General features: G+C 37.2%; 1 protein-coding gene across 1 annotated transcript in view; it reads right to left on the bottom strand.

Moving 5' to 3' along the window:
* GABRA2 (gamma-aminobutyric acid type A receptor subunit alpha2) overlaps positions 1 to 22,747 on the bottom strand; it is a 104,987-nt gene extending 82,240 nt beyond the window's left edge. Inside the window, exons 1-2 of the mRNA XM_004579125.4 lie at positions 22,674 to 22,747; positions 20,248 to 20,363 (exon numbers count right to left, since the gene is read on the bottom strand). Coding sequence (XP_004579182.1) covers positions 20,248 to 20,363; positions 22,674 to 22,744 — 187 coding nt within the window. The 5' untranslated portion in view covers positions 22,745 to 22,747. The remainder of the gene's footprint in view (positions 1 to 20,247; positions 20,364 to 22,673) is intronic.
* Positions 22,748 to 24,212: the final 1,465 nt, after the last annotated feature.

The raw sequence follows: 24,212 nt of genomic DNA, 5'->3' as shown, positions 1-24,212 counted from the left end.
GGAAAGCAGTCGAGGACGGCCCAAAGCTTTGGGACCCTGCACCCGCGTGGGAGACCAGGAAGAGGTTCCTGGTTCCCGGCATTGGATCGGCGCGCACCGGCCCGTTGCAGCTCACTTGGGGAGTGAATCATCGGACGGAGGATCTTCCTCTCTGTCTCTCCTCCTCTGTGTATATCTGACTTTGTAATAAAAATAAATCTTTAAAAAAAGTTTGATAATAAAAGTATCACATACTCTCCATAAGACATCTAAATAATTATATGATACTTATAAAACTAGTGATTCCTTTCCATTGTTTCAAATTTTAGAAATATTTTAGGCCTACATCAGTCATACTTCTGAAATTCATTTTTGTATTTTTTGTTACTATGCCCACCAGTGACTCTTCCAAGGTTTCACTTCAGGAACAGAATGCAGTGTTACATGCCCTAGAGAAAATTGAAACCACAGAGCCTTTGGCCATGATCAATGCTCCTATGATCTGAAATTCATTAACAGTGAGGGCCAATGACAATTTCACTAGATTAAATTTAAGTTCCTACTGTTGACTCTAATTTCGTCTGTGACTGAATTAAAGGTTCAACTCAGCCACGGAGTTCACCTATCAATCAACATTGCTTTTGGGAATGGTGACTCACCTGGCAATGTCAGAAATCTACAGCACTAAAATTTAGTTACAAAATTGCTAAATGACAAAAATATTTCTGAGAACAAAGTAAGAGTCTACAGTGCGGATTGATATAGGTATCTGTACCTTCGGATGCTTCAGAATCATACTTGTAATAAACAAATGGTGAATTCTAGATCCTGTGATGGCCACTGAGGATACACAGCAAATAAGAAAGACTTGGTCTCTCTCCCCACCCATTTAATTCCACTCTTCCTGAATAATTACTCTCCTTTGAGTTTCAAATTTGAGCCTCACACTTCAGATACTGTCTCCTTTTATATTCCTGCAACTGCTGTTTGTCTTCATACTCAAAGGGCAAAAAACATGGAAAGTCTTTGAAGATATTTTAAATGACTTGTGCGAGAAAAGAATAATGACCAATTCAATAAACACTCCATGCACAGTACACATAACAACAGCTCTGTAATTATATATCCTAAAATGGGCTATTGCCTATGTATCACACTATTAGATAACCAATCACTGCCTGAAGTATGCAGTTCCTTCTTGGTAAGTGTGGGACTCACTATGCTACTTATGATTAGTCCACATTGGATTAGACAGTAGAGTCACATTCCCTTACCCCCTCAGTGTTAAGCATCTCTATGTGGCTTTCGTTGAACAACAGAATGTCAGAAGTGATATTCTGATCAGAAAGTTTAGTGTCATCAACATCTAGCCATCTTGTGTTTTCTCTTCCCACAATGACCGGCTGTGATTCAGATGATAGCTATCCATTGTCTTGATAGCCTTAGTGAAGGTGAAAGGCGACAGTCCAACTCCACACAGTCATCCAATCTCATGGACACCTTTGGGTCATGCATGAGGATAAACGAGAGAGAAATGAAACTAGATGGTTGATACTTCAGTCTACGTCAATTTCTTTTGACCAATCTACTCAGGAAACCAAAGGAGGTTTCTGACTCCTTACAACTTAGAACTATCTCAAAACCATAGGGGAGAAAAATCCCTTTTTGAACTTATTCAGGAAAATTCACATTTCTTTAAATACATAATCATTTTTAACTTAAAATAAGGCAAAATATTCTGAGAGAGGAAAAGCAAGAATCATCTTTAACCGGAAACTTGAAGGCAGATGATTCAGTCTGATGTCTGGATATCTGCCTCAGTATCAAGAACATGTTGAAATGCAAATTTCAGAACCAAATCTAAACTGAATGAATGTTTGAAGATTTGTTAAATTTGCATTGAAAAAGTTATCAAATTAATTTGGTTCATGTTCTTCATGAGAAGTCTCGATTTAAAGCCAGAGGCTGCAAACTAATGATCAGGTGGCGTCTGCTTGGAAAGCACAGGATATTGTTTGATTTTAATTAGAATGGGTTGATTTTCAAAAACTGAAATTCCTCATAAAAATAAAATATCTCAGGCCTTTGGAAAATAATGTGATCAGGTGTAAACCTGATTTAAGCACTTATATGGCAATAATGGAATAAAAAGTATTTCACATAAAAAGAAATACACTCTTTATTTAGGTCCTCAATTGCCATAATGTTCAACTAGTTTATATGCTTTTCCCATGGGAAACAATTAAGTTTGGGTTCTGATTCTGGTTCCTGCATGCTACATTACACACAATGTATATTACACTTTAGGAAGTAAGGTGTGTTGTGGGAGCAGGACAGGGGCGATTAAAAAATGCTGAGCAAAAAGATTTTATGAAATCTAATTACTTCAAAAACACAAGATCTGGCAATATGGAAAACAGTATAGGGATAGGATTACATATGCAACTATTTCCTTTTGGGCAGCATAATATTGATTACCCAAGCAACTATCGTTACTGAGTGACATGGGCTGAACAACATCTATCGCTAAGAAAAGAGGTACACTTGTGTATCAAGGGAAGCGATTATCAAGACTTACTGAATTATCACCATAGGAAACTTTAGCCTAGGTCTACTCTATTTGCCATTTATTAAAGGGAAGACACACATCCAGCCTTTGTGGAAGCAACCAAAATGCCCATCAAAAGAGGATTGGATAAGAAAGCTATGGTTCATCTACTCCATGGAATACTACTCAGCTATTAAAAAAAACAAAATGCAGTTCTTTGTGGCCAAATGGGCCAAACTGGAAACCATAATGCTAAGGGAAATGAGCCAATCCCAAAAGGTTAAATACCACATGTTTGCCTTAATTTAAGATGATATGATGTTATGTATAACATGTTATGTTTTGAATGTTATATGTTGTGTATAAACTAAAATTGAAGTATAGGTGAGGTGGTCACAGAAGGTGGCTGGGAACCCGCATTTACTTTTAACATATTGGTTACTCATTACTATGTCAATTAATTCCATAATGATGTAAATTTTTGCTGATGGTATGTTGGAGCTTTCAATTGACTGGGATGATACTCTGCTGGCTCTGTCATCAGACCAGAGAGGGTATACCTAAGAAACCGTTGAACTTGACGGGACAATAAGATGCTGGACTCTATGTTTGGTATACGCTTGCAATGGGGAAATCTCAACTGAACTTGAGCTGTGGTTATGCAATAAGGTGGAGGAATCCACCATGGTGGGAGGGTTTGGGGAGGGGTGGGGAGAACCCAAGTATCTATGTAACTGTGTCACATAATACAATGTAATTACTGAAGTTAAATAATAAATAATTAAAAAAAAAAAAAACATCGAACACCTTGCGGAATAACCGAAACAGTCCAATCACTCAGGTTGATATTTGTGGACTAGAGCATAACAGCATTATAGCCAGCAGATTGTTGACAAATAAAGATTTAGGAAATTATTTTCAGGTGGATGTTTAGGCTTTTTCAGGTTGACAAATACTGATATAATACATGTCAGAAAGTCACAGGCTGAAAATCGGTTTCGGCTGTCAAAATTATAATCTTAGATTCTATAATTTGAATTAGAGAAATTCACTTGCAAATTTACACAGTTCATTCGTTTTATGATGTATTCAAGATATATTACTACTTATATCTAAAAACTTTCTATACAGCACTTGGATTAGGACAATATACAAAAAGTCACAAATATCTACCTTTAAATAGCGTAGATCCCAATAGTTGGAATCTATTAGAGTTACAACACGGCATAGTAATGTTATGACCAATATAGTAATAATTGATTTTTTTCCAGAGATGTGTGTTTGTGTGTGTGTGTGTGTGTGTGTGTGTGTGTGTGTGTGTGTGAGAAGAGAGAGAGAGAGAGAGAGAGAGAGAGAGAGAGAGAGAGAGAGAGAGAGAGAACCATGCAAGGAGTCTTTGTAGAAGCAATAACATAGATTAAGATTCAGAGGTTAAGGAGGGTGGCTACATTAAAAAACTTAAAGACTGGTGGATGTTAGACTTTGGGTGCAACAGGCTAAGCCATCACCTGCAATGTAAGCATCCCATATAGGTGCCAGTTCAAGTCCAAGCTGTTCTACTGCTGATTCAGCTACATAATGACAAGCCTGGGAAATCAGTGAAAGATGGCCCAGAAGGCTCTGGCCACTGTCACCCAAGTATAAGCCTCAGATGCAGTTCCTGGCTCCTACCTACTGCCTGGCTCACCTGAGGTTGCTGCTGTCATCTAGAGAAATGAACCAGTGATAGAAATTCTCTCTCTGCCTCTCCACCTCCCACTCCCCTCCTCCCCATCTGTCATTAGTTCTTCTGAAATACATAAATACATACATCTTTAAAAATAAAGACTCCTGAGCTACCACATACAAAATAGTGGTAAAGAGTAAGAGATGGGGCTAAAAGAGTGAACAGAGGCCAGCAGCTATATGGACTACTAGAGATATGAATATTTGAACTGACTACATGTATGTTAATATTTTAAATGGCAGAATTGCATAAAATAGTTCTGGGAAAAATTCAAGTAAAAAGCAATAAGAATTAAAGGTACAGACACCATGAGAAGAACGTAAAGAATCCGTTTATATTGCTAGGACAGCTTGGCAAAATGCAGTTCTGATTTATTGTTTCATACATACATCAAACAGGCCAAAAATATATAAAGAAATGAAAAGCTCATAGATAAGAAGAAGGAGAAAATGAAACCCTTACCTTTGGTGTTTTTAACCCTTTTCTACAAAGAACCTACTTATGGTGCAGCTAAGTACATACACAAAAATGTTATTGGAATACTCGGAATAAGAGCTTGTAGCTGAGTTTGCTTTTTAAAACAAGGCTCCTTTCTCTTTTGAGATTATAAGGAACATATTCACACCACAAGCAAAGTCAGAAATAAGACAGGAATGCTCCCAAGGTTGGTTTGGGTGAGATTATTATAAATGGTTAACCTCTAATAATATGTATGGAAATATAAAAAGTAAATTACAAATACAAATTTTCCATCTAAAAGTACTTTTAAGAAACAAAATGCAGGGCCTAGATATTTTGGCTTTTGCCCTTCCCTGATGGAAATTCCTGTTGTGACTTAGTTTGGGTGGTCAAAGGCACATCTCCTCAGTAGGTGGCGAAACCTACAGGTCATGGGCAGTCCACTACAAGGTGTCCATATTTAGATTCTGGGATGGGAAGTGGAGGATGTGTAGGCCATGGAGCATTATTTTGGTTTTAGTTTAACTTTTCCCTTTTCTGATGTCTAATCAGCCTCATTGGTCTTCTGTTTCTGGTGTCAAGCACTTACATTACGAACAGAGAAGACAAAGAGAAACCAGAGAATAGAAGCTGGCGAAGGGTAGAAAAACAACCAACAAGAAAGGAGAGCTGGTTCAAGAGGATGTTAAGTAGAGCAGAGAAAAAAGATGGAGACATGTTACTCACATAACATGGAGCAGCAGCCTGCATGTGGAGCAGGCTTCAGGAACACAAACATCCGTAAATATAATGTGATGTGTTCCATCGCTGCTGCACATGTATCAATCACTTCCCATGCAATCAAGATGCAAATAGCTAATTTCATATGAACTTTTCATTGCTAACAGTCAGAAACTAAAGCCACTTTGTACTCTCGAAGGCTGGGTAGACTCCAGACTCTAAGCAGCTCTATTCTGTTAGTGAAGTCAGGCCCTTATTCTGGCTGTCTATTTCGCTGCAATGAAGAAAAACAGGCCTTAGATATCTGTTCCAAGAATTGGATTTTCTACTCTATTTCCCTTGAAACAAGCCACAAGAAGAAGAAATTTTAGATGGGATAGACATTGCAAGTTATTGTCAATAATCCCCATCTTCAAATTTTGGAAACCAAGGCATGGAGACAAAGTTTGGTTTATCCAAAATCAAACAAGCTTTTATAGAAAAATTTTCTTTTCACAGATAGATTAGTGTATTTTTCAATCTTGTACATCAGTTTTCCATCATAGCTTCCACCAAGGAAATCAAAGTTCCTTTACCTATTATCAAAACTTGAAAACTAAAACACAATCAGTTCTCTACAAACCTAGCTTCCTCCGGGTTTATAATCTGCCCTCTGCCAGACATTCTGATACAAACTGCCTAATTCTGCTTTAAAGGAAAGCATGCTTCTATATATCTTCTACAAACAGAAAATCTTTAAAACAGCACAGAGAATGAATTCTATCACTTTTCTGGGTATAGTTAAATTTTGTTTATATTACTGTCATATTCTGAATACAATGAAATATTCAGAACTAAATTAATTGTTACAATCAATTATTTAAGCATTATTAGCTCAATACCTGCATGTTAGGCTTTTCTTTCATAGTTTCTCCACTGCAACACCAACACATTTTCATGAAACATCACCAAAACATCACAGGCTAATATTCCTTTTCTTTTTCAACATATGCACACATCTGCGTTTATTCACAGAGTAATATATAAGTCAAAGTCGTTCATGACCAGAGAGAAAAAATCTGTGTCTAAAATTCACCTATATTAATAGTCCATCTACTAATTATCATCAATACTAGAATAAAATGTCCTGAATATAAATTTGCCCATAGTTATACTGCTGCAAATATGATTTATAATCCTCAACATTTAGAAACAAAAATTATGAATTTTTATTTGTAGAAATTCAATAGAAATGATAACTTAGCATGTTCCTAACAGATTTGTTCTCTTCATGGCATTTGGTTCTTTATGAGTGCCGCTGATGCAACGTGGTAGCTGTTGCTAATCCTTCTTCGTTACTCAAATTGTGGCCAGACCAGCAGCCTCAGTATAACCCTAGATTCTATGTGAATTGCAACATTTTGAGCCCCACATAGCCATAATGAATCCAAACCATCTATTTCAACAATCTCCATCCCAGTGATTTACAGACACATTCCCCAGCACAGGGAATCAAGGCACAGAAAGATGAAGATTTTTCTTTTCTCTTGGACAGTTGTTCGATGCAGTTGACATTACCATTAGCCTGCTGATTGTCCAACATCCTCCTGTCCATAAAAATTTCAATTTTTATTTAATGAAGAACTGCACCAAGTACAATGTTCATTTTCCCAAATGCCTTTTTGGTTGGAAAACTATGAGAGAAAGGTGCAAGTCAGCTGCAAGTGATGGGAACATTTATTTCTCTGATAAAAGCACCAAACAAGGCTGGTGACATTGCTTCCTGTCATTGCAGCTTTGTGTATGGAGGAAGCTGCAGAATTCTTCTTGGAATTAAGACGTGACAGGGATAATGACAGAAGTAAATGCTATAAAGTATAGGAAAGTAAAAATAGGCTACGTTCTTTATGCTGTCATGTAAGGACTCAATGAAGGAGCTAACTACTTCTAGACTTCCTATTTGAGAAAAGCATTTGGCCACTAAAGACACTGCAGCTGAGGTTTTCTGATGAGTACAACACATCACCTACCACTAAAGGTCTCCCTGACATCCACTCAACTGTGTTTGATTATTTTATTTCACAACTATAGAGCAGTTCCCTTGTTTTCTCCAAATAACAATAAATGAATTACAAAAAGCTGTTTGGGTTACACCCTCTTTTATTATTTCAGATAGTAATGTGTTTTCACTCCATCTTCTCCAAGGGGGTAGGTAAAATTAGAGATGGAAGACCACAAGATCCTTGAAGGGAGAGAATTTGATGAAGAAACATCTGTTTTCATTTCATTAACTTTCATATCCACTCAAACAGGCACTAGCCTAATTTCTTTATCTTCTGATAGATTTTGCTCACTGTCATAGTTGTTCTAAGATAATGACAATGGGAGAAATTGCTACTGCCCCTGCCACCAGTGTTAGTCAGTGTCACCGAAATGATAACAATCGGATTGGGTGTGGTGACAGCTAAAATACAAAAAGCAAGCAGGATTAGTTCAACAAGCAAGAGTGTAAATGTCTAAATCTTGAGTCAAAGGCTGAACCTCAGAACACTTTCATTTACATTTCATAGGTCATATTGAAAGCCCTTAATGACCCTCCTTGATGAAACTGTGGAACACACGGTCAGTTTGAAGGCAACCGAAATTACTACTAAGTGTCCTCCACACCTTCTGAGAAGCTTGAAGGAATCAAAGTTAGAAACCATTTGGTTAAAGCAGCATTCTTTCCACTGCTACATCTGTAACACTCTTTAAGAAATCAGAACATCATTAGTCTAAAGTCTATGTTTTTTAAGAATAACAAATCAATTTTGATATATAATCTATTTTCAAGGGGTGATATACATTAATGTAATCATACATCAATACAATTCTGGATATGGTTCTCATGTTAGCTATCTTAAGTCCTGTGAATCTGAAATATTAATAAGGTAAAGGCTGCTCAGAATGATAAAAGGATACTAAAGCAAAGCCTAGGGAAGGCAAACCGCAAGATCTTGGCATGAGCAAAGACTCCTTGGATAAAACCCCAGAAATGCAGGCAATAAAGGCAAACAGAGACAAATGGGATATTACACCAAGATAAGAAGATTCTATGAAACAAACAAAGTACTCAACAGAGTTAACAGGCAAATGACAAAAAGCAGAGAATATTTGCAAATTACATATGAGCAGGCATTTTTCAAAGGATGAACGTCAACTGGCCAGCTGACACATGAAAAGATACTCAGGGATCACTAGTTATTTCAGAAACACAAATAAAAATTCCTAGACTCGTTACTCCTCATCACAAGTAAAATGACAACTATCCAAAAATCAAAACAGAACAAATACTGGCAAGGAATATGGGGAAATAGGTACTCTAACATATTGTTGACAGAAATGTAAACTAATAATATCTTTATGGAAAATGGTACACACTCCTCAAAAATCTGAAAACAGATCTGCTGGAAGACCCGGGCACTTCACTCCTGGAAATTTACTCAAAAAAAAAAAAAAATGAAATCAGCAAATAAAAAAGTTGTCTATACCCCCATGTCTATGGCAGCTCAACTCACAATAGCTGAAGTACAGAATCAATCCAAATGTCCGTCAACTGATGACTGATTAGAGAAATTGTGGTATAGATATACAATGTCATACTACTCCTCCAAGAAAGCACCATACCTAGTGAAATAACCCAGTCCAAAAAACACAGATTTTATGTTTCCTTTGCCTTGTGTTAATTGCATACAGACTACAATAAATATAATATACATGTGTGGAATTGGCATTTTGAGATTCGATTTACAGTTTTCATCCATACTCTGTAGAATAGTGGTTTTTCTACTTAATACTTGTTGAATTCTTTGGTGAAGGGTTGGCTTATGATTATAAAGAAAATTGAAAGTTCGCTTTTATAAAAATTAAAAGACGGATAAGCAAAGTAGGGAGAGGGAAGATGTATGAAAAGGAGTGAGGGAATGGTAGGAGCTAACATGATCTTAAAACTGTGTATTCGAAGCAATAAACCGTTACTGCAAAAAAGTAAGAAATAAAGAAGGGGGCTTTGATGGAGAGACAAAAGGAGGCAAGTAGGGTTATTTTCTTAGAATTATGTGTATATGAAATTTATTGTGTTTATATTAATTTTTAAAAAGAGTAGCTGGCTTTAATTAACAGGGGGAATCTATTTCTCTCTTAGAAATGCCCAGACGACTGTATCTTACAGTGACTACACATTCACTTCCACTGTTTCATGGCATTCTCATCACCAAAGCCCATTCCATTTATTCTGTTATGATTCTGAAGTTTCTACTATTTTAGCATCTACTGGACAATAGTTTGCTGTTCTCCCAGGCACAATCATCACTTTCACATTTTCTTGCTTCAATGGTTGCTCTGGCATAACTAATTAAATCTATCCTCTGATATGTCCTCCTATCCAACCTGAACACAAGCTTTACAATTCTGTTTTCTTTAATTAAGATTTCCTCTCTCTTTGTATCCAATGTTTAATATTCCTTATAAACTTATCTGGCACCTTAGTACACTATTTCTATTTTTTTAGAATGCACATATTTTCTCTACATAATCATGGGGAAAATGAATTTGTTTCACTATGATTCTGTGATAACTTGCTTAATTCAAACGCAAAAATTTCTTTTTAAAAAACGTGTTTATTGATTTGTTTGAAAGGCAGTTACAGAGAGAGGCGAGAGCAAGGGATCCTCTATGCGTTGGTTGTCTTCCAAACTGGATGCAGCAGCCAGGCAAAGCCAGGAGCCATAGGCGCTTCCTCTTGGTCAACAAAATGGATGCAGGGGCCCAAGCAGTTGGGCCATCCTCTACTGCTTTCCCAGAAACATTAGCAAGGAACTGGTTAAGAAGTGGACAACTGGGACCCCAAGTGGCACAAACATGGGAAGCCTGTGCCAGAGGCTATGGCTTTGCCCACTGTGTCACAGTGCTGACTCCTCCACTGCCCATTAACAACACATAATTTTTACAATTTGGAAAGTCTCACCCAAAGATCTGAGTAATAACTCAATGTATTTTGCTTCAAAATCTGAAGTATTCTCACAAGTAAATGGAAAGCTTTCATCTTTTTCTAAAAATTTCCTATGATATTTGTCTCCCTGATCCAAGTTGCTTTTTCAATTCAAATCTGCAGTTCTTTTCTGCCCTAGAAAGCTTTCAATACACCTCATTGCCAAAGCATCAAGTCCTTTCATCTTCTGATGGAAGCAAGCTTCCCCTCTCATACTTACTAAAATATTTTGTACATCACAACAAAAAATCTAAATAATGGGTTTTGAAATGCTATTATGAGTAATTTATAATTTTTATCCTTTCTTTAACCTTCCTTTTTTATGGTCTACTCTTACTGCCTTATTCATAGGCAAGTCCAATCGTTCTGCTAATGACACCATATTCTTGAAATATTCATAAAGGTTATTTGACTTTGGTACTCCTGTTCATAAGACAGTTGAAAATAGCATGATTTTATGTATTTATATTGTTAATGGAGACATAATAATTGAATATATATACTGGGTAGAGTGTGATGCTAGAGTACATTTTTACAACGTGTAATGGTAAGATTAAAGCAATTAGCTTATCTATCACTTTAAACATTCATAAGTTCCTGGCTTTGGGAGCATTCAGTATCCTACCTATTACTTATTTTGGATACATAATTAGTTATATTCGATCGTTACCCTAAGGTGCTGCAGAATGTCACCAGTGATTCCTCTGATTAAACTCTACTCTTAAGCACCCTCTCTCCACTCTCATCGCACCTTCCCAGCCTCTAATAATCACTGTTCTATTCTCTGCTTCCATGAAATCAAGTTGAGAACATACTGTGGTCGTCTTTCTGTGCCTGACTTGGTTCACTTACCAGGTTCCTCCAAGTTGCTGCAAATGACAGAATGTTTATATTTTGGGGGTGGGGGGTGGTGGAAAAATTTTGAAAAGAATGTTTATATTTTTATATATAAATTTTAACCCATCATTTACAAGTAACCACATTTTCTTTGTTCATTCATCCGTAGACGGAACACTTAGATTAATTCTCTGTCATGACTGTTATAGGAAACATTTGATAAGCACGGAAAATGCAGTGATCTCTTGAACATGTTGATTCAATATCCTCTGGATATATGCCCACAGTGGGATGCTGGGTCATATGGTAGTTCTATTTCTAGTATTGTGAGACACAATTGGCTGTTACTTGAGTTCCTTACATATTTTGAATATTAATCTCCTGTCAGGCAAACAGCTTGCAAATATTTGCCCCCCACTCTGCAGATTGTCTTCGTACCCTGCCGATAGTTTCCTTTTCTGTGCATAGGCTTATTCATTTGATGTAAATCCATGTTCAGTTTTTTATTGTATTTCCTTGCTTTGGGGATCATATAAAAAAATTGACAAGAGTGACATCCTCAAGAAGTTTCCCCACACTTTCTTCTAATGAAATATCTTATATTTTATACTTTTCTACAAATAACATATGCATAAACACATAAAAGAAAAACTAAGGCAATATATTTTATTATATTTTAAAGTGGTAATACCCTAATTAAATATATCCGCTAAGAATACTAAAACATTTATGTGTAGAAAGAATAGTGTTACATTATTCCTAGAATACTTTGCTTCAAGTCCCACAAAAGCTGCTGACAGAAATACTGAATGTTGATAAATATATTCATGAAAAAGATACTCTTTAAAAAGGGTACTATTCCTTGGGCCCGGAGGCATGGCCTAGTGGTTTAAGTCCTCACTTTGAACGCTCCATGTGGGCGCCAGTTCTAATCCCGGCAGCTCCACTTCCCATCCAGCTCCCTGCTTGTGGCCTGGGAACGCAGTCGAGGATGGCCCAAAGCCTTGGGACCCTGCACCCGCGTGGGAGACCTGGAGGAGGTTTTGGGCTCCTGGCTCTGGATTGGCAAAGCACCGGCCATTGCGCTCACTTGGGGAGTGAATCATCGGACGGAAGATCTTCCTCTCTGTCTCTCCTCCTTATGTATATCTTTGTAATAAAAATAAATAAATCTTTTAAAAAAGGATACTATTCCTAAATTTTATGTGACATTTAAAATGTTTGTCATGTTTAAATATTGAAATAGACAAAGTATAACACAAAGAAGAAATAAATTTAACTAAATAAAGATATTGATGGATATGCTACGCTTTGAATTAAAAGGTGTAAAAAAAGTATACAAAGAAATCAAACTTATTACCAAGTAGAAGTTATTGTTGAGCATGTGAAATCAAGTAGAAAATTTCAAGGATGTTATGGGAGGATTGATATTCAGAATTAATGAGCTGCTCTATGGAATCTTTTTTACACTTAAACACTAGTTTTATTCTGATCATATCTAAACCTGGTGGAATTGGTGCATTTCAAGTTAAAAACAAGTTTTCAAAATTCTCCCTTGTGTCACCAGCATTAACACTGCGAAGGAAATAAACATATATTTATTTATTACTCCATAGAATGTGTCCAGTTATTTTCTCATAAAGATAAAGCAGAGGAAAAAAAGTTTTTCTTAAGAAGAAAATGGAGCTGAATATAGAAGACTCAAGTGGAATGAACACATAGTAACCCTGGAAGACCACACTTAATCTAAGTACCCACAACTCCCTGCTGCAGCACACAACCCGTCACTCTGGATATTACATTGTCCGGTAGACACTGTTCTTCTTAGTCTGCCAGTAAATACAAGAAACTCACACTTTATTTTCTGAGAGGAGAAATATGATTCAAATAAAGACAGTGCTAGAAGATTCTACATTAGTTCTTAAATGAGGAAAAGAAGAGACACATAAGACTGCCAAAATATGGTGGGAAATGGATTTATGTTCATCATGGTTTTTCCAGCATTGAAGACACTCAGCAAAATCTTGGCCCTTAGTAAAAAGAATAGTTGGATGAATGAATGAACTTGCCTAACTGCAGTTTATTGTACAAGCAAGTTATTTCTTACTTCTTTGAATTTTGGTAGAAAGCATGTTAAAATAGAACATGATAGTGAGACTAGAGATTGATAGTGCCTCCACTGCCACTCTCCCTAGGAACTTCCATCCCAGGAAGACCAAAATTACACCCTGTGTAACTTTATACCACTAGTATGCCTGGTGTCATATGCCCCAAATACACATGTGCTCAGGACAAAAGTGCTAAAACAATTTCATTTGACTTTCTCCATGTTAACACATTGAAATGTAATGAAATGCTGAGTACTCTGGCTGTTCATTTGGCTATTTGCACTACCATTATGACTGAGCTCTAGCCATCAAAAAAAAATTACAATAAACAGGATGAAACAAATGCATTAGTTTACCAGTGGTCCAGTTTATCTGCTGTGCAAGAAGGGAGGAGACAGACAACTCAGCTGCACCTTATCTTAAATGTTGCAGGAGAAAAATTAGTAAGTGAGGAATTCTCCTGCCTGAAAAGATTAGTTAAAATCTCTCATCTTGACTAATAACACCTATTGAACAGTGAAGGCTGAAAGATAAACTAGTGTTAACTAAAAATGTCTTTGTGGAAAAAAAAAGACCTATTGTTTGCTCACTAAAAACATGCACTTCTGGTCCATGCACTTGTGTGATACTGCCTGAGTGGGAACGCGATGCAGGAGGACCATTATTGAATCTAACGTACATCAGTGCTGCCAGTTTCAGTCTGTCTTACATAATTAGTCAAAACAACAAACTAAGAAAAGTTCTGCCAAACTACCTTCTTCTCACCATTTCTACAGAAGCTGTTTTAGAATTATTCAGCAACCCGGACTGGGCAAACATCACAGTAGGTTGGTAAGGGTACTCAGAAACACTAAGATGCTTGTTAGTCATGCCTGCAAATGCTAAAAAGAATCCAAAAACCTGTCCGTGCCATGACCGTGTTTCTAGTTTAGCCTAGCATGAGCTGTGATGTAGCCCATCAGTATTCTATTCCCACAGCAGATGGATAGACGTGGGAGGCCCCCGAACAAAACTGAAGGAACTGACTTTGATAGCAGTGCCCAGAGCTGCCAGCTTCCCCGGTGGCATTCCTCTTGAAGCAGCCAGCCCCTCTGCTTTCTCTGTTTCATGCTGCCCACAAAGTAAATTTGAATAAACAAGAAATAGCAGATGATAGCAATCATTTAAACTTCTACTGAAAACTACTTACACATGTGTGGGGAATGACCCCAATTTATTTCCAATCTGCCACTATGAAATCACCCAATGCAGTGGTCACTGTGACCTCTAAGGAACCAGTGGGTGGACATGATAAAGAGCAAGAAAAAAGGCTCCTAAGGTCTCGGGCTGTTTCTGAAGGTTATCATGCTCTGGGTACTCTGGAGACCCCAGGAGTCGGAGTCAGAAGGGAAGCTAAGGGAGATGAGATTCCCAGGCACCTGTGACGATGACACTGCAGGAGCAGCAGCTCCAATTTGGCTGCTTAAATGAGGAAGAGAATATCGGACCTCCAGCTTTCCAAGCACACGTCCTGCATTCGCTTTTCACCCTGGCTGCCCCTGAGACCTAAACAACTAAGCATCTCAGATCCATCTCGTTCTTTCTACTCATGTTGCTGTCTCATTTCTTTAATTTTCTCCTTGCCTCCTCCAATACGCATACTCAGTGCATTATGATCTTCATATCTCTATCCTGTTTTGAAAAGAAGAGCTATGCCGCCAGCTATCAGGCATGTAAGACCCAGAGACTTCACTGTTGAAGTAACTCACAACCCACGTGAGGTGGGTGGACATGATTTCAACTTTATATTTCTAAACTCATCATTAATGTTCCATAGTGAGCTTTTATTCTGTAAATACAACTTTACTCCCACAAGCAAATTCATTGACATGAACCGCGATATCAAATTGATACAGTCATGGTAATAATGATGAAGGACAATAAATATGTCATCTTCTGTAATTCTCAGGTTTTGAGAGATTCTGTACATATACAAAAGTGAGTCCTCAAAATGAACCAAAGGAACAAAAATCACAATAATGTCTCCCTTCTTTCAAACTACATACATTGTGTGTTCTCCATATACTATTGTTTTAAGCCATCACAATCTTTATGAATTAAGTATAATATTGGGGCATGTCTGCTATTGCATTTATAGTAGAAACAGTTGTAAGACCAACAATGGTAACATGTTCATTTATTAAGTTTCTATTCTGCATAACATTATGCAATGGATTAAGATATAAAAACGAAATAACCCAACAAATCAATAAGCCATAGGCTTTCATCTCTATTTTACAAATAAAGAAACCAAAGCAAGAAGAGATTGACTAGCATTCTAGAAAGTATGTGCTTAATATATAAAAACAAAATAATTCAAAATTCAAAGCTTGTAAGTGGATCCATGACATTATGAAGTAACTCAATCCACTTGCAAGGTGTACTACTTTCCTCTTAAATCTCAGTGATATTAGATTTTTTTCAGTATTACTTTTATCCACTGAATGGGCTATATTTTATATTTATAAACTTTAGAGTAATAAAATTCATAGACACATGTTGTTATATATCTCCTTACAGCATGAATGAGGGTAAATATCCAAAAGTGATATTGTAAAGTGATTCCCCCAGCCTGAAGTTTATGACCTGTGTTTTAATATTTCATGTCCTTAAGCAAAAAGTTCCTCAATATTTCAGAATATAAAATAAGAACATTGGCAAAACAGCATCTTTCTAGACGAGATTCTTGAAACATCTTTTCCAAACACAGTTAAGCATGGCAGTCAATCTTGATTTTCCAGACTGAGTGTATAATTTAGACACTAAGGCTTGTCATTTCTAATAGCTGTCAATTCTGAACACTGTGAATGTTCACTGCCATGAATATATGAGGCCTGTCGACACATTAACTGTTCCAATGACCCTACACAATTGATTCAAAAACTGAATGTCCTTTCTTTTTGTCAGTTAACAAGTTGGATGTCCCTCACGGAATGTAAAATGAAGACAAAAGGTTTGAATTTATTATTTGTTTGAAGTAAACCAATGCAAGGTTTTAGTAGGCATGAAATCAAAGCAAACCTAGAATCAGTTTCTAAACTCACAATAAGATACCCTACCTAAATAAAAACTTCCAGTATTCTCTTGGCATGTCATCAAGTAATACTATGCTCTAAGAATACCCCAAATCACACAGTGAATTTAGGAGAGAATCACATCTATCATACGTCAGGAATTTTAGGAATTTGTATAATTGATTCAATTCACTAAGAACTCTGTGCAAAAATATACATATTAACTGATGTCAATAATGACATGGTAATTAAGTGATAATTATTAAATCAATTTCAAGGACCAGGTGAGTTGTATAGTTAATTTATGGTGACATACTAAAAGTATTAATTTTAACTAATAAAAAGAAAAATCAATCAAGAAATAATTGAATATCGCCTACATACCAGTCACTGTCACTTGCTCTAGATAGTTAGAGTTTCTTATTAGTGAAACAAGCAACAAAACAAGCACAAAGCCATGACTTCCTAAACTGCATATGCTACCACAAGAGACAAAAGTAAGTAAGTAAGACAATGTTCATTAGCAAATAAATAAACTTTTCTGTTAAAAGATGAATGCTTGGGCCAACATTATATCACAATTGATTAAGCCGCTGACTTCCACAATGACCTCTGCTATCCAAATGCCTGAAGGTCCAGAAAGAAAAACAAGATCCAGACATCAGGAATGCTGGGGGGGAGGCTAGTTTTTAAGAATGACAGTAATTATTTTAATTAAATTAGAATTTAAAATTTCAGGAATACATTTAGAATTTCTCAAGATCTTTTAGTCATGTGATTAATTGACATATCAACTACCTGTCAGTTGCTGCTAAAATTCATCACATACGTCATCATATTTATCAAAACTATATAATTGATATTAGACTATTGTATCGATGGCAAATGTAGATTCAGAGACATTAAGTGCACTGAATTTAAATCTTCAAAAATCAAAAAATTGGCTCTCTTCACTCAGCCTTTCTGACCTCCTACAGCATGTTACTCAACCTATAACCTTAACAATCTTAACTAAAAGGTCTGTTAGCATGAACAGTCCCACTTTCCAGATGATTAATTAGCCATGGAAAAGTTAATCAAACAATCATATTTATTTTATGGCCACATATGCAAATCAATAGTTATTTGCTAAAGGCACAGAGGATTTATGATACAACATCTTGCCTTGATGAGTTTACAATCTTATTAAGTTAACGAGAGACTCATAAAACTGTAATAAATAATAGAAGATAGCATATAATAACTTCCAAATTAGATACAAAGCCAACAACTACTAAAGAAATTCAACAGAGAGAAAACTGAATTTGGGTGCACAATTTAGTCAAGAAAGCTTTTCACTATGGAGGACTGGTGTTAAGATGATTTTTTTGGCCAGGAAGTAAAAGTAGAGCAGAATGGATGAAGAAAGGATGAAGAAAACATAGTCCTGTCACAACAGATAATATAACCTAAGGCCAAGAAAGTAGATGGTAATAAAATACCCATAGATGACCAACAGATGTTTGAAATTCAGGATGGATCGGATAGGAGGTTAAGAGCTAAATGACACCAGATAGGTCCATGGTATTCCACAATACCGTATCATAATAAGAACCTAAGAGAAGTGGGTAGAAATTAGTAATTGCAAGTGCATTGTGTACACTTTTTGTTTTGTGCTTTTCTCAACAACCCTCAAAGCTAGAAAGATGGATATAGCACATCCATTTGAAATCAAAGGAAACAAATCTTGGTCACAGGATAACGAGCGTGTGGACAGAACAGAACTCTAATTAGCTCTATTTGCCTCTAAGGCTCAGGTTCTTAGCATGCTTCCTCATCACTGTCTGCCAAAGGCACTGGGAAACCATTAAAGGTATCTGGTCAGTAAAACAGACTGACATACGGAAAACTATGGAACACTAAAAGAAGATAAATCTGCTTGTGAGATGTTAGCACACATTTAATACCAGAGGACTGGAAATAAAGAGAATAAAGTTAAGTTGCAAAGACCATTTAGTATACATCAGAATAATCCAAATAACAGAAAATCAGAACGTGCTCGAATGTGAGTAAGGAAATAGAGAATATAAAAGGTATGAAAAAAATTGCCAAGAGTTTGATGGCAATATCAAAGTCCTGAAACAGGTGGCTCTCACTATATATTCTTCCTAAAAACTAAAAGAAGCAGAATTCAAAGTCTAGACTGAATATTTTAAGATCGTTCAACAACACCTAATTTATTTAAAATACTGAAATCTATGGATTGGCAAAGAGATCAACTTTAGTGCAGTCTACCTCTACAACCACCTTCACAAACTGTAAGAGCCTTAGGCTATGTATATTTCTTTCTTGTTAATTTGGCAATAGTTCATTGCAACATATTTGCCAAGAGACAAAGCAATTCCTTTCATTCAAGACCACTAGACATTAAAGACTAACATGATTTCCCTTTTACATTTCCTCTTACAAACCAAGTGTATGCTAAACAACTGAATTCTCCCTTAGGGACAAAATGTGTCACAGCAGTGAACATAGCTCTTCCTCGGGGAATTCTCTTAAAATTCAAGGTACCATCCAGGGAGTAGAGCCAACAAAGTCAGCAATAATTAAATAGCATACTACTTAGCATCAGTTTGAGCTTCTGCTGATATTTTTCTTATCCTAGGAACAAATCAAGCTACATAACTGTTAATGCTAGCTACATAAAATGAGCAACTCAAATTTTCCATAAATAATAGTTGATGTGATTATTAGGGCATTTAGTCGATACGAATATTTTTAAGAAAACTGATACTGAAAGCTTCCAAATCTGGAAATAACAAGGATGATGGTATAATCTTATGAATATGAAATGTTCAATAATGCATTTTAGTTTTAAACTGATGACCAAATTCAATACTGTGATAATTATGAAACACACACACACACATGCACCTAAATGCGCACATTTATCAATGATTGTTTCCTGGTTACTAAGATGGCTACTCTAACGTGTGTGTTTGTACATGGGCATGTCTGTGTGCTCCTACAATCTTGCTAGAATTGAAGAGTAACAATATTTTGACTCATACTGCTTTAGAGATTCACAAATCTACTGTACATTCACATAACTACTTGTATCATCTCCCTAAACTAAATAGCAATTAAAATGTAGCATATTGATCAAGCCTGAATCTTTTATCTTCATACATAAACAAGAATTGTTTTCTTCTGAGCTGAAATTTATTTTCAAAATTGAAACCAAACTATGTCATCAACTACTTATTTGAGCTTATACATATCTCATACATCTAACATATCTTTTAAAGGTTCAAGGATTCCCTTCCTGTGCTATATTGCAGAAATACTATATGCAGGGGTTAAAAAAGTACTACAAAATCCTAAAAAGTGAATGTTCTAAAATACCACATAGGTACTCATTCTCTTATGTGTGTTCTTTATTTTCATATCTTTGTGTTGGTGCGAAAATAAGCACCTATGAACCACAAAAATAACCAAAGATACCACGCATACAAATCTCTTCAGTAGTGGAACACTCTAACGTACTCTGTGGGTGGGGAACAAATAAAAGAAATTCATTTGAAAATTACTCATGCAGAGATCCTGAGTACCATATGACACTAGGCTTCCTAATAAAAGGCATGCTGAAACAGTAAAGGTATAGAAAAATAATTACAGATAGCATTGATTTCACATTACCTTTCTATATCCTATGATTTTGGCACATATCAATGTATTCATGTATAAACTATATTAAAAGGGAAATGTTATATTTAACTTATAAAGACATTATTTTGTGCAAGATTTTATAAAAGGAAAACTATTTTTACCTCCAAGTCCTGGTCTAAGCCGATTATCGTAACCATCCAGAAGTCTGTCTAGAATTCTTGTAAAGATGGTAATATTATTTTTAGCCTCATCTTCTTGGATGTTTGCCAGCACCAACCTAAACAGATAATTTTACAAGCTGATATGGATGCATAACTGCCAACATGTTCTTCTTGATTTGAATTTTAGGGCTCCCTAAGTTATTAGTGTCGTCAGAATTCCTTTGTTTTCATTTTTTACCAATATCAGTATCTCTACAGGGAAGGCAAATATACTGTTGATAATGGATACCAAACAATATATTATCATAAGTTTGATGTTAGAACCTTTTGAGGTTCCTTCCACTTAGCATCCTATCTACGCTGTTTCGTTTTCGTAAAATCCACTCCCTAGAATATATGATGATTGTAGATTATCAAGTGCAGACACTATTAGGCATGGGGTTTTTATACCTAGAGAGGTAAAATAGTCAAAGAGACTTCTGAATTCAATCTTCAGTTATTTGAATATTAGCTGGAAAGCAAATTGTCTCCTTGGAGAAACCAAATTTCTCCATCTCCTTCATAAATGTCTTTCCCTTCTTTTCCTGTCTTCCTCTTTCAACAGATTATTTTCTTACTTTGTATCTGCCTCCACCCAATGGCCAAGTGCAATATAGACATCAGGGAAACTCCACTGGCTGTGTGCCAGGCTGTGCTGTAGCCAGGAGGTGGAGGTGGGCTCTGAAAGCAGCAGCAACGTGCACCTGTGTAGGGAAGGTTCCTCCAGACTGGTCTCCCAGAAGAGTGATAAGTGGCTACATAAAGGTTAAAGGGCCAGATACTTCTTTTTGTAAATAAATTTTTTTAAAGAACAGATGGCCTTAACACATCACCAGAAAAGCTTTAAAAATAGTGTTTTTGCCATTGTATCTCCACCAAATAGCTAATCAGAGACCTGACTCTCTGACTTTCAGCAGTTTGGTGCAGAAACAACTGGATATCTAAAACAGAATGTCCTTTTTCACTGCCTCCTCCCCTTCTTAGAATGATTCAGAGATTTAAATTGCTGGCATCAAAAAAAGAATCATTTATATAATAGAATAAAACACTGGCAAGAGTATTACTGGTCAAATACAGCACAAGAAAACTAGCAGAGAGAAACTGCTTAAGCATTGGACATTTTTAATGGTTAATTGGTAATACACTGATCACTTCTTTAAAATCAATACACAGATTCTGATCAAGGTGTATTTTCTAAAATATTAACTGTCCATTATATTTAAAGAAGATAAGATTTGTAGCTTAAAAGAATCATAGTACATCAAAATTTGGTAAATAACAGCAAATGTTGCTTTAATAGTATAAATAGTAAAACACTCAAATTAACATTCAAAAATTACATATGTAAATTAGCTCAGACCCTCTAGGTTAGAAAGTTTTTACATAATCTACTTAAGCAAATTTTAAGACCCATCACTACTAGAGTCATGGCACTTATAGGGATTTTCACTTAAAATCGCTTCAAATCACATTTGATATTTCCTTTCTGAAGTCAATCTTCAGGTGTTTAATTTAGTATCAAGTTTTATAACCAGATATCTTCTCGATTCTAGAAAAGATTTTTAGACTTTGACCATTATCTGGACAGAATTCAGAGGGAGGAGGGTGGAGGGAATGAAAGGTGAAATCAAGATTTTTAAAAAAACAACAGTTACAGGAGTACTTTATGCAAGTTTTATTTTATGTCCTTTTGCACTTTGATAATCTTGTCCTGAAGGCAGAGTAAAAGATGTTCACTGATGGTAAGAATAAGAAAAAACTACATTTAAGATGACATCAATGAAAATTTTGTGTTTGCCCAGCACTGTAAAAGCAAACAAGTTGCACATTTGGAGTAGCATTCCTTATAACAGTAACCATTTTAGGATTAAAAGATCTCTAAGTTAGGAGCATGAAAAGTTAATACATTAGGCTTTTGTTTAGTTGTGACTGTGAAGTTGTATACTATCTCCACCTAGAGGTTTAAGACTCACTCATCATTTAGGCTTCTTGCTCTGTTGACTCAAAGAATCAAGACCACTAATAAGGAAAAGAAAAAAATTAAGTTGCCACTCAGATCAGTACTTTTCTATCTGGCTTTAAGGAACACTTTGTTTGATTACTCAATAGTATTAGGAGCACTTATTATCACGTCAACTCCTTGTAAGCATGTACCATACAAAGGATTTTAAACTTATATATAAAGGAAAGATTTCTGTTCACTTTTGCATATCATCACTAAAAACAAACAGCGGAGAACTTTTTATAATCTCTGTCACTTTACACATTTCTGGTACAACCCCTTTTCGTTAGAAAAAGAAAGAAAGAAACCTTTGGTTATTACCCTAAGTTCTACAAGGCCACCTTGTATTGGTGGTGCTCAACATGCAACAGAGTGAAGCTCTTACCTGGTTGAGTCCCACACTAAAAAGACAAGCAGCAGCAGCTGCATATTGTAGATGTTCAGTTTCATCTTCATAGCTCCTCTTTGCAAAGCCGTGGAAGAAAAAAACAAAGCACAGTTAACATTGCCCCAGTTCCGCCGTCCAAGGAACCCAGGAGAGTGCCATTTCATTTGGAAATGGAAGTTAAAGCTTTGCAGATTACTCTAGTGTAGCATCTGAAGAGAGCGGAGGGGAACTTCTTTTTTCTTCTTGGCATCAAGATGATAAGGTAATCACACTTTCTCTGCCAGGAACTCCCTCCCCCCAGCCCTGTGGTCAGCAAGCACCTTGCTGTGTACAGTCAAGAGTAACAATACCCCAGATTCCAGAGACAAATAAGCTGGAGAATAAGATTGGTGGGAAGGGAGAATGGAAAAGGGGAGGAGAAATGGGTACTTCATACCTCAACCCCCTGAACGGAGACCACCCCCGCAACCACAGCAGGAAAAGCGAAGGGTCTCTAACCCACTTTTCCTATTATTTCTCTTTACAGTGAATTGCTATCTTCAGGTCTTTTCTGCTTTACTCCCTTCTGAACATAAAATAGCATGAAATCACACAAAACAAAAATCTTTCTGCCTGCCCATCATGACCGCACCAGACTGCCTGGGGAAGGGGTCAGCAGGGGTCTGATCCTGAGCCGGGAAACAACATTTTTGACAGCCCTCAGGGAGCTGGCGACTACAACAAGCCAAGGAGTGGGGCTTGGGGATTAAAGCCCAGTCAGGCTGGTAGCGGCCAGCACAGTCTGCAAAGTTGAAGATCATAAAAGAACCAGGCTCAGACGCTGCTGGACAGGCTCCTGCATCTTATTGTAGTTGCAAAGACGCTCCTGAAGATGAGTATTGAAACGATCTTTTGAAAGGGTTGGGGAGGAGGAAAGACCCGAGCCCGCTCCGTTTGAACGAAGCATCCAAGAGTGGGGCGGAGGGAGAAGAGGCGTGCACGACAGACAGGCAGATGGGCAAAGGTCCTTGCGGGGACCGACGTGGGCGACCCTACCTGGAACAGAGAGCGGAATTCGATGCTTTTCTCTCTTTGCCCTGATCTCCAGGAGGAAGCAAACTTGAGGGGGTGGGAGAAAGAGAGAGAGAGAGAGCGAGAGCGAGAGAGAGAGAGAGAGAGAGAGAGACTGAGACTGCAGCAGCGAGCGAGTGGGCAGAGATGGTCTGGTCGCAACCAGAGCGGCGGCCGCGGCGCAAGGAGTAGAAGGAGGCGAAGGCGTTGGTAGTGGCGGTGATGGGCGGAGAAGGAGGAGGAGGAAGAGGAGGAGGGGGAAGAGATGGTGGTGGGGGCGCGGGCGGAGGCGCCGAGCACGCTGGCACTGGCGGGCACGAGCCCCGCGCCTAGAGGAGGAGGAGCCAGGCCAGGGAGGAGGGCTAACGAGGTTCCCCGGAACGCAGGGACCCCCCTCCCCCGCCCCTCTGCCGGGGGAACCGACCCCCTCTCTCCAGGCACCTGCAACCGCGCAGCCCTGGGATGCTTCGGGCGCCAGGGTGCGCC

The sequence above is a fragment of the Ochotona princeps genome, chromosome 11, assembly GCF_030435755.1.
Source record: "Ochotona princeps isolate mOchPri1 chromosome 11, mOchPri1.hap1, whole genome shotgun sequence".
NCBI classification, from domain to species: domain Eukaryota; kingdom Metazoa; phylum Chordata; class Mammalia; order Lagomorpha; family Ochotonidae; genus Ochotona; species Ochotona princeps.
This window is presented reverse-complemented; position numbering and strand designations above follow the sequence as displayed.